The 17,738-nt window shown below is 45.0% G+C and overlaps 1 protein-coding gene across 1 annotated transcript in view; it reads right to left on the bottom strand.

Annotated features, from left to right (window-relative positions):
• Positions 1-10,995, bottom strand: part of LOC139822425 (MAP/microtubule affinity-regulating kinase 3-like) — a 208,105-nt gene extending 197,110 nt beyond the window's left edge. Inside the window, exon 1 of the mRNA XM_071794105.1 lies at positions 9,301-10,995. Coding sequence (XP_071650206.1) covers positions 9,301-9,498 — 198 coding nt within the window. The 5' untranslated portion in view covers positions 9,499-10,995. The remainder of the gene's footprint in view (positions 1-9,300) is intronic.
• Positions 10,996-17,738: the final 6,743 nt, after the last annotated feature.

Here is a 17,738-nt window from a genome sequence, read left to right as displayed (position 1 = left end):
ATACGTGGACGAGAGAAAAGAAAATTAGGCTCTTAGAAGCGTTAAATGCGCCGGGTCGCACGCTCACCGAGTTACGATGTGAACGCGACTGCGCCTATCGCCGATAATGATATCGACCTGAAAGTTTGCAGCAGCAAAAAGTTTAACGTAGCGACCGATTGCGACGATTTCGCGGCAGTTTCGACATTCGGCGAAAGCCGACGGCTGATGGCGTCGAGAACGAAGGCGAACGAGAATCGCCGGCAGACTGTTCCGAAGGAGAAGGCCCCTGGGCATCGTTTTTACCGAAAATCGTTGAATTTACGATTAAAAACAAAGTCTACGGTCCCCAAAGGGCCACGAACGAGAAATTTACGATCTTCCCGGAATGTTTGCGAAACGCGCGCGCGTTTGAGAACTTCCGTGTTCGCGTCTCGAGCGATTCTCGATGCCGCTTCTAGAGTCGACGGCTGCGCTACGCTACGCTACGCGTCGCTCGTTCGCATAAACGACCGTAGGCAAACCCTCGAGGCGAGCAAACGCGATTCCACTTGGCGAATGTCCGTCGAGTGATCGCAAAACGATCGCCAGTGTGAAGTGCAGTCCTCACTTCCAATGACAAGTGGAGTCTCGGGAGTGCACAACGTGAAACAGAGATTTTTTTCAAGGACGAAGAGAGAACCAGAAAAACTCGTACCCCTTTGCAAAATTAATTCCTGCGCGTGCAGTCTTCTTCGATTCATCTATCTTTCTCAAGGACACCGGCATGCCTAAATCGGCCATCGCACCTCGCACGTGCGATGACCGGCGCGACGAACCCCGGGCGGATGCACCAGACAGGACACGCAAGCAGCGCGCGCGAGATACCTGCCTGCTTCGTCTCGTTGCTCCCAGCTCGCCTCGGGTCCACCACCTACACGCCTCGCCGAGGTACACGATCCTGCACTTGGCAGCAATCGAGATAAACGTTTCGCACGCACTCGATTCGATATGCCCGCCCCTCGTTTCCTAGACACGGCCGAGAAACAGGATACAAAGTTAATCTCTGCGCCGCGCCGCGCTGTTCCGTTGCGTAAGGGACTTGCGCGATATTTAGGAGGGGTCTTCCCACGCTCGCGAGGTACCGGTTACATCGCGAGGTTTATAGCGGAGCATCGGGAACGTCGATCTCGCGAAATTACACCGCGCTGTCGGATGAACATATCTCGACGCTAGTTGGCTAGTCTGCAGAGAGAAAAGTGACTCTTCTCTCACTCGAAAAATGCTTTCCACTCGATATTTTTGTTTTCAACAATGAGTTATTGACATTACTACATTAACATAACTTTTACGAACACAACATCTTTCGTAACGTTTCAGTGAACTCGAGTATTTATTTAAATTATAACCTGTTGGTATCTAATCAAGTTACAAATAAAGATGAACGATTAGATTGTGTACCGAAAATCACATATAACTGCCGTTCGCGATAACGAAAATAAGACACATAAATCTTGATTAAATCATGAATCACGATCCTCTTATGGCACTTCAAAACTCGAAGCCAACACGGGAGATGTTTTCTCGTGATGTGGGCTACCGAACATCGATCTGGATTATAGGTACATCTCGTATCGTCAAGTTCCAGAACAATGTTGTTTGTTCTCACTCTTCGAGATGAAGCGGGGGACGAGCGATATCGCGGCAGAGGTGAAAGATAGGGAATTTCGTGAGGAAGCCTCACACATCGAGATCGATGCCCGCGGCTATCGTCGAGAGGATCGAACGAACGCGTCCGACGGACGTTTACGATAAGGATGACGTTTACGCGCGGAGGGAGTTCCCCTCTCGGTTGGAGACCCGGGGCACGGATTCCCAAGCGAGGCTCGATCCGACCCGGGCCGCGGCCGGACGGAGCCAGAAATACGTCGAATTTTTTGCTCCGCTCCGACCGCCGGAAAAAGGCGTATCTACTACGGCCGATTCCACGGAATATCCCTCGATAGGCCGGGGCCTTCCGAGAAGACCCCGGGGCCACCGGAGTTAATTATTAGACGCGTGCACACACGCCGCGAGTCTTGTATTTGTCACTGGCGCGGACGTGGACGTGGTCGCGTTTGCCGGGGCGGGATCCGGCAGCCTTTTTCGGGGCCCGGACCAGCGATGATTAAAGGGACCCGCCCGGTCGAAACTAATAGTACAAATTTATTCATTTGCCGCGTGTATCGGCTGTCGCGGTTAATTGCCTGGCCATTAACTTCGACGGTCCCCGTCGACGCGAGTATCATTGAACGGCCCCCGGCCCGGCGCTGGCGCGCGGCGCGGCCGTTCGATCGACCGAGCGAGCGACCGGCTTGGTTGCGCCATCGATTTAATGACGATCGATCCGTACTTTTTAATATCCCGAGACTAATAAACGGTCGTTAAAGAATCACTTACCGAGACGGAGGGGGTAGTAGGATCGCGTAACCGCGCGAGCGAGCTCGTCGATTATGCAAATCGTCGGCTCTATCTATCCGCTCGCCGGCAATTGTAATTCAATGAACCGCAATTCGTTGCGCGGGATACATTACGCGAAGAAGAGGGAATAACAAACACCCACCGATATTTACTGTCCGGCGTTCATTATGTACGTACGCCGTTTTAAATAATTGAAATTACGTGGTGCGCACAGCCATAGTAATAATATATTAATCTTGCGAGCATAACGAGATTTACGAGATACGCTATAAATACAATATCGATGGGTTTAAAATGGACATTACAAGAAATCACTGGAAGAGGCCGGACGCGCTATTTTGAAGAAGCGTGTGTTCCCTCACCACGTGTTCTTATCTGAGTGTGCATCGCCTTCATCGAGGAGCTGCACACAATGCGCGCAGCTGCTGGCGCGTATAGCGAAGAGAAAAAACAGTGCTCGAGAGGCGCATTTAACGGGGGCATTGGGCCACGGTCGCTTTGATGCTGGGGCAAAAATGACTGATAAACGTCGAGTGGCGAGTCTTAGCCGCGTATGCAGCTGGGAAATTATGCATCGGCTTTCCGCCGCGCGAGAACCGTTCAAATCCCGCGGACATTACATTTACAAAATGTCAAGGATGTCGAATAGTTCTCGGAAGAGACGCAATGAATAATCGTTTTAAGAGCGACTTGCCGGGAACAATGACATTACAAATCGAATTAAATCGACGAGCTGTGCTCCAATATTTAATTAAACGCGCGGCGAAACGCTAATTTATTTCGGTATCGGTGTAATTGTACCAGCCAGCTTTCAAAAGCGGAGTGTTCTGCATTCCGCGTTCCTGCTTTCGTCTCTTTCGAGATTTCTTCTTCTATTCCACCGTTGTACGAAGTAGCCGCACGTTTGGAATATGGAAGCAGGAGGGCTTCCGTGGCAAACGAGAAATCCCACAAAATCTTCGCGCTGTTCAGGGAAAGGATCCGCTGGGGACCGGATCCGTGATCGTCGTCGAGGTGGCGGCTGATGCGGGAGAAGCAGCCGAGAGAGACGTGAACTGTACCTGAACGATTTTGGCAGGTCTCCCCACATGGCCAGGCCCACCGTGCGCGAGTAACTCGAAACCGCGGGCCTGTTTCTTCGTTTTTTTTTCATCGATGGTCCTGCCATCTCTTTCTCCTCCCTTTTCCTTCCTCTTTCTCTCTCTCGTTCTCTCTTTCTTTCTCGATCAACCATTCTACCACAGACTGCTGCCTGTTCCCGATGAATTCCGATACACGTCGGTTTCAGGCACAATCCGGTAGGTCTATTGTCGTCTCATAATCGATCTTAAATACACTTGGAGAACAGTGGACGGAAGGTACGAGAGATGAGAAAGGCAGACGGAGACATGTTGAAGAAACGGATGAAAAAACGAGGATAGGGGAAGATGAGGAGGAGAAGGACAAACGGCGGACAAAATCAGGATCCCGTGTAAATCGATGCTGTAAGGAGGCGCGAGAGGATACCGTCCCCAGGCGAACGGAGACGTATCGACGGAAAAATTAAACGAGAGAGAGAGAAAGAGAGTGAAAATAAAGAAAAATAGAGAGATAGAAAGGGAGGTGGAAGAGAGAACGAAAAGGGCACCCTATAGACATCCGATACCGCTCGGGTTGTATTGCTTTCTCGTGTGGCCGGGCGGACCACGTCGATCTACACACACCGTATGGTTTTATTTGTGGTTACCGAAATTACAGGTTGCGGCCCGGAGGGGCAGCGGCGATGTAACACACCGCCGCGCGGGAGAATAACAGCCGATCAATACCGACGACAGTCCGAGGTATGGATGAGATGAAAGACACAACGATCGAGTTTTCTTGCCTCTCGCTCGCACGGCGTTCCCGACGAGTATATACCATCGCGGCAACCGATTCAGTGCGCTACTGACGACAGCGCGGGATGAGTGTTCAGTGATGATAGGCGAGAGATCTGTGCTCGAAGCTTTTAGTGAGGCTTCCGCGTTGCATTCGACGCGAATGAAATCGCGAAGCCGTGGCAGTCCGCCGATTAATGTCTTCGTGTGGCTTCGATGAATTCAATTTTAATCCCATGCTCGGACAAAGATTGATCACGCTCATTGAAAGTAATCCCGTATCATTTTTCATGATTCTTTTTTTACATAAACTTGGATAGTAACCATCTGAGCATGCTATGTATAATGCTTCGTAAAACTCGCGGAATTAATTAAGAATAAATTTATATTCGTATCTTGGATGAAATAGAAATAATGTTTTTACTTTTCTTTTCTTCTTGCTTACTTTATGTGCTCACTCAATTTAGTTTCCATTTTAAATCCGTCAAAAAATTTCTCTCTTTTGGATACAAATAAACCGATGTTTACAATAATATTTTTCAATTCTTAAAGTTTTAAAATCTTTATCTTTTTGGATTTTAATATCTTTACGTATTTGAGAAAGAAATTGTTTTTAGAAAAGATAAAATAGAAGTAGAAAAGACAAACTAAATGATAAGACTAGCTTTTTCCAACTGATTTGGACAAACGCCATCGAGGAGGAAACCCTGAATATACACAGAGATCTTAATGTACGAGTGTGAAAAGACGCCGGAAAGAAGTTAGGAAACGGGAAGAATGTACCAATATGGTACCGTACTCGTCGCGCAACGCGGATCGTATATGGCATTTCAAAGTCGACGGGGCGTCGCGAGATATCCCCTTATACAGCGCGAGGAAGGTGTGAAGGAACACCCTGCGACTCGACGTGAATGGCGAACCCCCATGCCGGGAGCTGCCTGTAACTATACTTCGACTGATCGTTGCAAATTGAGCGATTACGAGAACCAGATAAATCTGGATGAGAGCTCGCGGTTTCCGCGTCGAAGCGGATCGGGTTCGTCGATCGTGGCAAAAAATACAATTCGATCTTGTATGACGGGAAATCTTGTTACTAGAATTTTTGTTGAGTTTCATATATTCTGGATCTTATAAAACATCTAAGTATTAATAGGAATCCAAGAATGTCTGTCGACTACCCCTCGATGCGTGTACCGGCTGCGCATATAACATTCTGAGAATTATCTTCAGTTAGTCATTCTCTTTCGTTCTAGATCGTAACCTATCGTATCTAATGACAGAGATAGGCAGAAAAATATAATCAATCAAGCGACGTCAAAAGACGTGTGGGTAAGAGTCGATTTGTTGATTCGCCGCGCGGACTTTATTAATAAAGATAATTGCGTTATACCGCTGAATAGAGCAAAATGGCAGCCGATAGTGACCTACGTGGCGAAAAAAATGGATACAAGCAAAAATATCAGAAACGATAAGAGCGCAGGCAGGCTGGTGAGGAAAGGGCGGGGGTAATCGAAACCTCCGCCACCAATCTGCGATAACCGCGTTCCTTTGTATTCGCCACTGTCACGAGTGCGTAATCACTTTTTCACGCGATAAACTATTTGAACTGCGTAGAGACGAAACCGCGACAAATTGGCACGGTCCGCGCGGCACGTATCGGACGGCAGCGATAACGGTTCCAGAAAAAAATGCACCCCCCTCCTTCAATTTTCATCATCGTAGGCGGAGAAACCGGACCGGAGAGCCGTATACGTCGTATATACGTTGCAAAAATACTCGATTACACAATACTACGGAATCGCGCAGCCCCGTTCGGTCTTCATCATCCGTCGACAAGAGTATTAACTTGCACAAAGAAAACCGCTATCTGCATAAAACACGACACGCATAAGACGAGCGATAATACCGTTCCTACGCTAATCGCCTGATGCGCAACTTTGTGCGGGTCTCATCCTATTATCGGTCACGACCGAATCGATAAATCAATTAATTCTCGTCGATGCTTGAGACGCGCAAATTGATACGCATTAGCCGTTTATTATCGCATTGCATATGCTTGATACTGAGGAATTGATGCGCACGCGGCTATTTATTATCATTAAGCGTAAATTCTTTCACAAAAATATGAAAATTAATCGTCAGGATTGCGTTTTATTTAAATTATGACAAAGTTTTAATTTTTCGTGCCCTGAAATAATAAACAGAAAGCGATGATATTAAATATATTTCCGTGCCATCTCATTCTCGTGTCAACGTTGTCGAGATCTAGTCTAATCTCATATTCTTGCATTGTCACATGAACATATCTTCCTTTTTAGGACATATATTTTTCAAAATGTTGCCGCGCAAAATATTCTCAGCGTCAGACGATATCCGCGGAAGATATCGGAGGATATCCTCTCGGAGCATCTTTGTTTTCAGTCGAATATCCACACAGTAATCTCATTCTCGGGCGAATCCTCCCCCTGAGGATATTTTCATGGTGCATAAGAAAGCACACGTCGAGATATGTTTGTAGCGCTGCGAAATCGATTCGGCTCTCATAACCGGATATGCGCAATATATGTTTCGATCGCATCGAACGTGACGCGCGCGGGAAATATAACGCAACGTCGGACTGCCGACGTTGTCGTCGGCACTTCGAGATGACGGACCTCGAAGAGCCTCGTTAAACGTTGTCCCGCGATCGGAAGTGTGCGGCTCCTTTTTTTTACGCGTCTCGTAAAACGCGCGGAGATGCGGAGAGTCGTCAGCGCGGCTGGGGCTTCCGTCCTGACGCGCGAGAGAGGAGAGAAAACCACACGGAGGCGGCGTGTTATCGGCTTCTCGGCAAGATAACCGCAAACGATTTCCCCGTAGCGATCGGTGTCTATCGTTCCACGAACGTTCCCCGCGCCTCGCATCCCTGCCGTATTTCCACCGACAGCGCAAACCACCGCGGTTCCCGCGGCCTCCTTTAATCACCCCGTTCGTCTTTCTCGGCGGTAAACGACGCCAGATGCTCCAACGTTATCTTCCACCGCGTCCGAGGAGCTTTCCACGATGATGACGCGTCGCCTTTACAGAAAAAAAATATATAATGTCCGCGCAGAATGTACCTTTAGTCATATTTGTACGTTTCGTGAAAAATAGGTAGAAAAAGTTTCTCGCCTAGAAGCGAATGAAGCGATACGTCATCGTCGTAATAAAAAAAAAATTGATGCACACATCGAGAAAGATATTCCTTCGACTTGCATTTGTGGAATGCATAGTATGGCTAAATGCATTAGAATTCCAAAGACATATATATACTTTTTAATTGATTCAAAGATTTGAAGGATCGGAATTTTAGTAGCAACAAATTAAAGTAATAAATCGAAAACATAAAATAAACTACTGATAATAAACGACAAAAAATAAATAAAGATAATAAATGACACCTTATTTATCGGTCAAACTGAAGTAGACTTCAATTTGCGACTGTCGATTATTTATCAAGATTATCGTGTCCAAGATTAAAAATTGATGAGTTATAAATGGGTGTATCTTATCATGAGAGATCAATTTTCATGATTCGCTTTAGTCCATTTAGGGGATAAATTACCTATTCTGTAGCGGGATATACAAATTAGAATCGAGTATCGGAATAAATCAGGGATGAATCCCAGACGACAGCGGTCTTCCGACATAGTCTGGATTCCGTGATCGTCGATCGATCGGGCACCAGATAATCTTCGGGAAGAATATTTTAAAATGGAAAGGTTCCCACACAAAAAAAGAAGAAAAAAGAGAGTGGGGGAGAGAGAGAAATCTCACTGGTATTTAGGATGGCACAAAGAGAAGGAAACGTTCGGAAACCTGACGCTCATCTTTCATCACGCGGTATCGTCTGTGCCAAGCACAATGTCAAGTGCTCAAATCTACGTCATTTTCGTGTTCAGAAACTAACACGAAATAACACAGTAAGAGATCGAACGAAGGTGCATATCTACAGTAGAACTTTTTGTCCTTTTTTTTATTTATTCGTATCTTATTCGGTAGAACATTTTGTCCTTTTTTTTTTTTTTTTTAATTATTCGTGTCTTTTTTTGGAAGGTCTCTTATTTATGTGAGACTTTCGGTGCATGGATTCCAGACAAATGATTCAATGCCCGCTCTGGAAATACGTGTGATGCGCGCCGCGGAGTGATTAATACGACGAAAAGACGATCCAGCCGCTCTCGCTTGTCTGACGTAAGCTCGAAGCGATTCTTCCTCGATAAAATTAAAAACGGAGCAACCGACGCGCGAACACGTATCACGTTACATAATATTAGAATTATTCACAGAAATGTCACGCGCGTAGGTAAGATTTTAGATTGACTGTTAATACCCAGACCTCTCATTATGCAGGGTAATTTTTATAATTTATGCGCGATTGAAACGTCTGCGGTCACTTAGGAAGATTATCGCTTCAGAGGAATACACGTGGAACAGGCTGTCAGGGTTCACGCATAATTCACAAAGGACATAAATTCACACGTGACGTCCGCGCAATAAACATGCGTTAAAATAATTATAAAGATCCTAGAAAAACATGCTCTTAAAGTGCATACTCGTGTCTCGCGGCCACGTGTCCTAACTCCTAACGTGAAAAGGACTAAATCCTTCGATATTTCGCGGTAAGTTTGCGCAAAGTATCGATATATCATTTCCAATTGTAAGGAATATAGGTACCAAACTCTACTTGATATTGTCGTAATCAATCCTGGAAACTATTCTACGAAAAGGATGTCCGGTCTAAAGGGTGAACATCGTCTCGGCGCGCGATGCGCGTGTTCTCACGATCGCGTTTCGCGTCGGGATGAAAGATTTATGTTGGTCCCGCAAGGGAGCAGCTTTCGCCTCTCGCGCAGCGCAACTCGCAAGGGGAACGCGCGCGCGGACGAGAGCGTTCAGCGTTCTCCATTTTCATGCCGGCGAGGCAGGAGCGCGCGTGGAGATGGGTTTACACGAGGCTTCGGGGCCGCCCCGCTCGCTCCCGGCGGTGATTCGAGTTTATCACACTCACCTTGACTCCGAGGACGGTGTGGATGGCCTCTTCGACGCGCGCGAAGTTTCCCTTGCCGAGGGGCCCCAGCATCTGATACTTGCCGACGCGGATCAAGGTCTTCTTCGCGGGCCCAACGACGACGACGTCGCCGCCGCTGTTGCTACTGCCTCCTCCGCCTCCTCTGCCGTTCTCTGCCGTCGCGTTCGTACGCGTCATGTCACGCACGTATAACGCCCGTTCGCGTCGCAATCGTCGAAAATTCCGCCACCTCGTTAAAGCATTCACGGATTCTCGATTTCGCGTGCGCGCAAACACCACGGTACACACGCGGCTTTATTGCTGCGCGAACCGAGTCCCCGCGAAATGGTACGAAATGATGCGGACGATACGCGGCTCGCGTGACTCGGACATTTTCACGGCTGTGTGCACGATTGCGAGATCTCGATTGCTGCGAGGAAAGCTGTCTTTTTCGTTCTCTCTTTCTCTCTCTCTTCTCTCTTTTTTTTATCGACTTCTGCCGACTCGTGAAACATTCGAATATGCGATCGCAACACGTTGATTGGATCTTGCCGTATAATTATTCTTTTTTTCAGTTGTATATACATACGAATCAAAACTTCTTAAAGAGAAAACCAAGAAATAAGACTTTTTAAATAAAAGAAATATAGCCGAATAAAATAAAAAATAAGTAAAAAAAAGTATCAGTATAATCACATATACTGTCACATATACATTTAAAAGTTCAGCGTTGTTTCGAAAATTAAAGTTAAATATCTATCTTTCGCTTTATTATCACAAAATGCATAATGACACACAGCGAAATTAATCGTACGCGTTTGATGTTAACATGCGATTTAAATTCTGTTCTCATTAGCGAACGCGAATCGACAAACACTTCGCATTTACATGCGCCATAAACATATTCGAATATCGTGCGCGGAAGCGCTGTCCCACTAATATTTGTACTTTCATCAGTTACAATTTGCGTGCAGCAATTAATTGCGTACATTTCAATGCGATAATAATTCCCACATAATGATGAGCCGTAGCAATGGAGCCTTGTATCATCTCGAAATAATTACGGGCTTGGCATAAGTCACGTATTTAACTTTACCATGTTGTTCCCACTATTCAGGTCGACGCTGTTTATTCAGATTGAACTTCAAACATCCGATTAAATCGGTTTCAGTTTATATTCGATCTTTTTCTTTTTCTCTTATTTTAAGATGATCCCGGAATGATGATGCATCGGGATCATGCAGTTCACGTATTTCCGTCGCGGTACGCATACAGACGATCTTGCGGCGGAGATATGGTAATTACGCAAAATCGAAATCTCTCGTCGCGGTCGCCTATCGCCGGGAGACGCTAATTGCACATGCTAGCGCAGCGAGGTCAGCAGGAAGTCACTATCTAAGGCAGGACTCGGATATCTCCCGCGCTCTTTATGACAAAACAGCTGTTCTCGGTTGAGTCAGAGCCGCGGCCTTGACGGAACCGTACTAGAAGATTAGCCGTGAGCTCCGTCATTAGTCCGCGAAACGTACCTATACGCGCGACCGCCAAGTACGGCGCGAGAAATTCCAAACATCTCGAAATTTATCGCGTTTTCCCACGATCCCCACCTCTTCGACTCGGCTTTCCTGTCCGTGACGTATTTTGCGACCTGTTTACGCGACATTTAATCGCCTTAATCATCGCGAGCCAAGCGTATTCGACATCCGCTCGCGAGATTTTGCAATCGGACGCACTAACTGATAAAGTTAATTGCGTGATATAGCGGTAAGCAAAATTCCGATAGGAAAGAAAGATGGAGAGAGGAAAAGAGATGAGGAAGGCTTAATAACATTGATTATGCTTTAGAACTTAAAGATATTTTAAGTGCATCTCCTACATATTTTTTGCATGAAAAATGGAATTAGAATATATCCATAAGTAAAAAACGAAATAATGAAATTTATGGAATATAATATGCAAAGAAGAGAGAAAATTTTACTGCAAAGATACAATTTAAATAGTCTAGTGAAAATATAAATGTATGTAAATTGCACGAATAATTAATAGTAGATGATTGTCGAAATTATTTCATACGTTGAATTGAATAAGAAAAAGCTAGCTATGTTATCATAAAATTTCGAAGGAGGGAGCGCAAGATAAATAGAAAGAGAGCCTTCTGCGCGAGATAATCTCGATCGTTATTTGATCGACGTTTATGCGATTCGCGACGTTGCAACGCGATCCGAGTCTGGCTCGCCCGCATATTCGCTGTGTCACACGACCACGGTTGACCCACTCACCCGTCTTGGAAAGAGACCGATAATGCATGCACCGAGATATGTTTTGACAGGTCGCGATAATTCCCGATGCCGCCTGGACAATGCTAGGTTTGTGCTCCCGACAGTGCGAACGGTATCGCAGATGTTAAACTATATTTAAGAGCGCGGATTTAAGAGTCTCTTATCGACTTGAAAACAAATTGTTTTCTTAATCCGCGAATCTCTTGATAAGTGTCAATTATGAAACGGCATGTACTGGTAATAGAATGTGATTGAGCTCGTTTCTCTTTCGCTCCTTCGCTTTCTGCGCAAGCGATTAAAAATTCAGTATAAAATTTTACTAAATATGAATTAGTATGCATATACATGTTGTAATATATGTAGGTATAAAGGAAATTTTAGAAACATATTATGATATTATATTTATATGTATTATATAATATATGTCATATATAGAAATAATAAATATAAATTTAAATTCTCACACACTTTGATGTCTGTAAGACTATAAATATCTCGACTTTAATTTTAAGTATTGATTGTCTATCAATGGAAAAAAACAGCGGTTACCCTGCCGTTTTTTTCCATTAATAGACAATGTATGTTTAAAGATAAAAGTAAGACAAGTACAAGCAAGGTATAATAATTTTAATAATTACGGTACTAACAAAAAGAAGAAAAAAAATTTTTTTTATACGATACTAACAAGGTCATATTTAAGCATTCAATCAATTTTAATTCGAGCTTGATCCCTTGTCTATTTTCCTCGCCGGTTTATCTCACTATTTCTCCAAACACAACGTTCAAGTACAAGTGCAACCACTTGAAAGTTTCTTATCGATGAAGTAGCGTGTGCACGCGTCGTGTATCGCGAACGCAAAGAAAACAGCGGAGAGAAACGTAGAATCGGCAGGAAAAGACGTTGAGAGAGGGACCTGAAAACCCCGATAGCGTGCGTAACGTCGTAAGACAATAACGATCGAGATGATTCACGGGACGCGATAAAGACGACGTGCGTACCGTAATTGCGTCTTGCACTTTGGCCCTGCTCGCCACTCAGCACGTGGATGACGCGCAGCAATTTTCTCCGTTTTCGTTAAACGTGCCTTCGGTATATTTGGACGAAATTGTATATCAAGGAAATATATGAAAAACATAGAGAAGTACAATTTTATATTATGCGTCTATCTCTATTAGAGAGATTAAAGTTTAAAGATAACAAATGATAAATATAGTATTAATTAGAAAAAAAATATTATAAAAATATACATAAATTAATCATAGAAATGATAATTTCACATAAAAATAATCTAAACAATGTATCTGGACAGTGTTTCATGTGATATTCCAAAACAGTTTAATAAAACCATATAAAAATGAAATAACCAATAATTTTTTGTAAAGTTTTTTACAAAGTTAAATGATGGATATATTTTGTATTCTACATCCTTTTTTCGCTATATCATTTATATTCTTTTTTACTGCAACCGTAAAAAAAACCGCCAGTGAAAAAGGGATTCGCTGCTACGATTGCGACGAAGCAGCCAGCGAACCGGCGAAGACACGAAAAAAAAAATATGTGCACCAGTGGATAGATATCTCGGCGGTCTTATGCTAATGCATCTTATTGCGTAACGACAAGCGGCGATCGATAAGTGGCGATTTATTAGCCGCGAGACGTGTCCGGCGACACGCAGATGTTCGCCACGCTGATTCTGCTCTATCTTATTTTTCGTCGCTGTCACTCTCTCTCTTCCTCCGTTTCTCTATCTTTATCTCGCCTTGTCGTTCCCGGATCTTCTCCCTGCAGCCTCCCTCGTATGTCCATCGCACGAAAGATTAAGCATAGTGCGTGCCACTTGCACACGCATATCCTCAAACATACATATGCACCGCGCAACACTATCGCGGCACGTGCTCGCGCGATTATCTATTATATTACTAATGTTGATAGTCCTGATAGGCCGGCTGAATTTTCGCTGAGAAATCATCGCGAGATTCGAGGAAACGTTTTACCTTGACAGCTACCGCGGCAAACGTGACTCACCTGCGCGATAATGCTCAGAATAGTCAAATACGCGTAATCGGATACGTCTGATAGCGATGATGCCACTGAAACCGAAATCTTGTTGCGACGAGTTACGAAGTGGTACGATGAGTGAGAACTTAATTCTGGCTTCAAGGTTCCCAGCGATCTCCTAGAAATTAGGAAACTAATCCGCCATTCGTTCTTTATCGTATTAAAATTGTAATACTTATTATTATTCATTATTCATTATTCATTATTATTGTTATCAATTATGTAATATGTCAATAAAAACAGAACATTTCGAATTGTCATTATGGAGGCTTATAATGTTACATAAATTAATTTTGCGATGCAAAGTATTCTGTCGCATTATTTTCACTGTTTATTGAGAACTTCTCTTTTTCTCTATTTCTCTACCTTGAGTTTCAGTGCGAGCAAAGCACACGCACAGTCCGAGTAATGTATTATAAACGCATTTGCCAAGTGGCGAGTTGAGAGAGAAATTGATGCCGAACCGTTCTGCGTATTGTAATGCATCGCGACGGATAAGGCGGACGCGATTAAGTTGCACCGCGTATACTATACATTAAGCCACACGTGAAAAAGATAAAGGCGTGTTGAGATATAGCGGCGCAACGCGATGTTGCGTGTTATCAACAATGCGTCTTCGCCGCGGGATATGCGCGTCACGTAAAAATTTTCCGTCCTACCGAGACTATCGTCTCCGGGCAGGGAGAGGGAGAAAGGAAGGGTGAAAAAAAAAAAAACGAAAACAAAACGACCGTCGTTCGTCGTTAACGAAGTGTGTTTTTCGCGTACGCGAAATTAATTTATCGTGGCGCGCGATCGCCAGAGAGCGTCGCATTATCAGCGTATCAGACGGCCGGCCGGTCGCGCAATCGATGGTAACAGCTTTTAATTGACCCTCCTCGCCGCGACCGCCGCCGCCACCGCCGCGCGGCTGCGAAATGCAACACGACAACACGACAGTGAGCGCATTATATCGATTCGCATCGCCGTCATTAACTCCGCAGTTCTGTTTCCACCGGGGGTCTCTATAGCTACGCCCCAATCCTATACGTATCAATAATAGGCGAGAGCGTTCCTCCCGTCTATTTAGCGACTTCGCGCAGAGATGCAGAAGACGATTCCGCTCTTATCAGCAAATTTAACTCCAGAAAATTGTAGAAGTCGAACACTTTTCTGCATATTTAATCGCGTATAATTAAGTCGGGAAATCCCTTCGTCGATCATCGGCGCAGCGATATCGCGCGTCGCTCGCGTAAATTTGTAAATTGGCGAGAGGTAGGTTCGCAAAATTGTAGATTTATCTGCGTCTGCACGTGCCGTTTCGCCCGTATTCGCGCACGTCGCGTCGTCGTCGGGATTATTAATTATCAGCGGCCGCGCGCCCGCGCGCGTTATATTTATCGCGCGTGCAACGTCCACTTAAATACTGATTAACTAATTTTGCGACGTTGCGCGACATGACGCGCGAGTGTTAAAGGTAAACGAACGACCGTCGTTTTTACGGCCGTTCTCGTTCGCTTAGCTCGCTTCGCGATTTGCCAATCGCGCGCCGCGCGCGCGCGCGCGGAATTATCAGCCCGGTTCCCGTTTTAATTGAACCAAGTCCCAGGTATTATCATAGTCCTCCGCTCTCGGTAATTGCTTCGTTCCCTGTCGAAATTACAACAGTTTGTGCATTTAACCTATTTGCGATGTCATTAGTCTATCAATTACGGAGAGAATATGTTGGGTAACTATCCTCGACCGCTGTATCGAGAGCTTTATGTGAGAGGATTTGTAACTCTTCTCGCACGAGTAGTACCGTCTTTCCATTACGTTGGGTCCGTTATCACCTGAACGCGTCCCGTCGATCTTCTCACGATAAATTGTACGTCTCTATTGGACGATGCACATTAATTTCGTTGCTTTATGCACGAAACAAAGAGAGAAAATGAAAAGTTTTATCTTTAATCACGCTAATTTTTTCAATCTCATCATCTCACGCTAATTCTTATCTAAATCAAAATACTAAAACACTCGATCGTGTGATGCATCCCTGCTGACGAGAATAGACGAGCCTTATCGTCCTATCGAATGCGCATTATCGATATTCCCTTATCCGCAAATCGGGTTATGACGATTACCCAACCGGCATAGCGTCTTAATAAGGCTGACAGCCTGGCAGGCGAATCGTGATTCACTACTGACTCACTGTGACACACGCGAGTGTCGGTGCAAAGTGCCAAGTGTACTTTGTCAAGTGCTAAAATCGACAGCGCCGCACGTGCCGTCGGTCGCATGTCGCACGCGGCACCGCGCTGTTGATCAATTAAATCGCCGGGATAATTAATCCGCACGCTCACGTGGGAAAATAGCGTCGCATCTCTCTGAGCGCGCCGGATTGCTGCACATCACCGTGATGATTAATTTGAATTATTCTATTTAAAATATCGCACACCCCACGCCAAAAACATTGTCGAGAGAAAAATAGAATTAATCAAAGAGAGGCATATACTTATCTCGATCACGCCTGTGAATTCTGACTGCCTGGGAACATATTGATAATATTATTCTCTGAATTAAGACGCCATATATACGAATAGTTTTTATTATATCAATCACCATTATTCGTAAGCTTTACTTTTAATAATTATCGCAGCGAAGCGTTATATGCAATCCTGACTTTCAATCGTTTGCACGCGACTTGCAGTTTTTACGTCAAACCGTTTTTGCGATATTTTCCGAAAGGATATTGATTCTCGATTGTGCGGCAAGTCGCACGTCATTTCGACGAAAAACGACGGCCGTACAATGTAATTTGAGCGCCACGCGAACAACTGCACGAGAGAGAGACTGCTACCTTCCCCGGGGAACTAATGCGCGCTCGGCCGATGATGTACTCGACAATCATAATTTACTGCACGGCCCGCAGCATGGGTAATGGGTAACATGCGTCCGTTTCTTGCGGCTAACAAAACGAAGGACGGCGCTTCCGTTCTCCGTACTGCCGCGCCGCGCGCCGCCGCGGCGATTTTCAAGAGAGCTGCAGCCCGCGCTCTCTTCAACATCTCCTGGCGCACTTCAGCTTCTGCGAAGCGAACCAGCAGTATTCCTCGCTGTCCTGTCCCTCGTAAAATCGCCGATACGACTCGCGGAATAAGCGACAGAGAGACGGCGAGGGTGAGAATGAGAAAGAAGGAGGAAGAGGAGGCGATCGGAGCGGAAATAACGATCGCCGAATCTCCGCCTCTTTGTCGTTAAGATTCTCCGATCGCTTCGATCGTCAGTTTAACCCCTAACGGTAAAGGCCTCTTTTTCGCGTAAAATTGCGTTTCTCGTAACCGATCGAACCACTCCGTCCGTTCCGTTTTTTTTTTCCTTTCTCTTTCGCGGATTTGCACGCAATTGAATTGTCGTTAACTCGCGCGACACGTTTGTTCTGTGTCATAGCTTAATGCTTCGTAAGCGAAAAAATTGATGGCAAATCGCAATTGTGCCGTAACCGTTCTCTACACCTTATCTTCTCCGATGTTCGTGACTAATGCTGATAATCTCTTTTTTTTTTTTTGCAATTCTATAGTTCTCGCAAACAATCGGGCAGAGTGTACGTGTTACGTGTCTCAAAGCCGTAGCGATAAATGCACGATTCAAAAAATATATCGGCTTACTATTGAAATCGTGTATGTTTACCCTTGTAATCTCTTAAAACGGTACTAATAACACGTTCGCTACTACACATCGCATACGTGCAACGTTCAGATTTGCATGAGAGATTCACGTGACGCACGCGTGACAGCGATAATTTTCTATAATTAATTTTTCAGTACGTAATCGAAAATGTGTGTTGCGATGGGAGAATTGCTTAAAATGTATCGCGGTTATTAAGAGCTGTCCGACGTAAAATCGCCGGACAATGTTTTTTCGAAGAGACTCGAAGTGCAGCCTGGGCGGGTTAATACGCGTCGTTTATATTATTTCCAGGCATAGATGCGTCGAAAGAAAAACTCGATTGAAAATTATAAGTGTCGTGCCGCCGTCTCCGGGAAGTAGAGTCGAGGTTAAAGTTATACAGAACTTCAATCAGGGTGAATAATAACTGTCTTCCCGAGAAGCCCACGGTGCAATTTGAATTAAACATATCG

Source organism: Temnothorax longispinosus, chromosome 11 (genome assembly GCF_030848805.1).
Source record: "Temnothorax longispinosus isolate EJ_2023e chromosome 11, Tlon_JGU_v1, whole genome shotgun sequence".
Classification (NCBI taxonomy): domain Eukaryota; kingdom Metazoa; phylum Arthropoda; class Insecta; order Hymenoptera; family Formicidae; genus Temnothorax; species Temnothorax longispinosus.
Note: the sequence above shows the minus strand (reverse complement) of the source record. Positions and strands in the feature narration are given on the sequence as shown.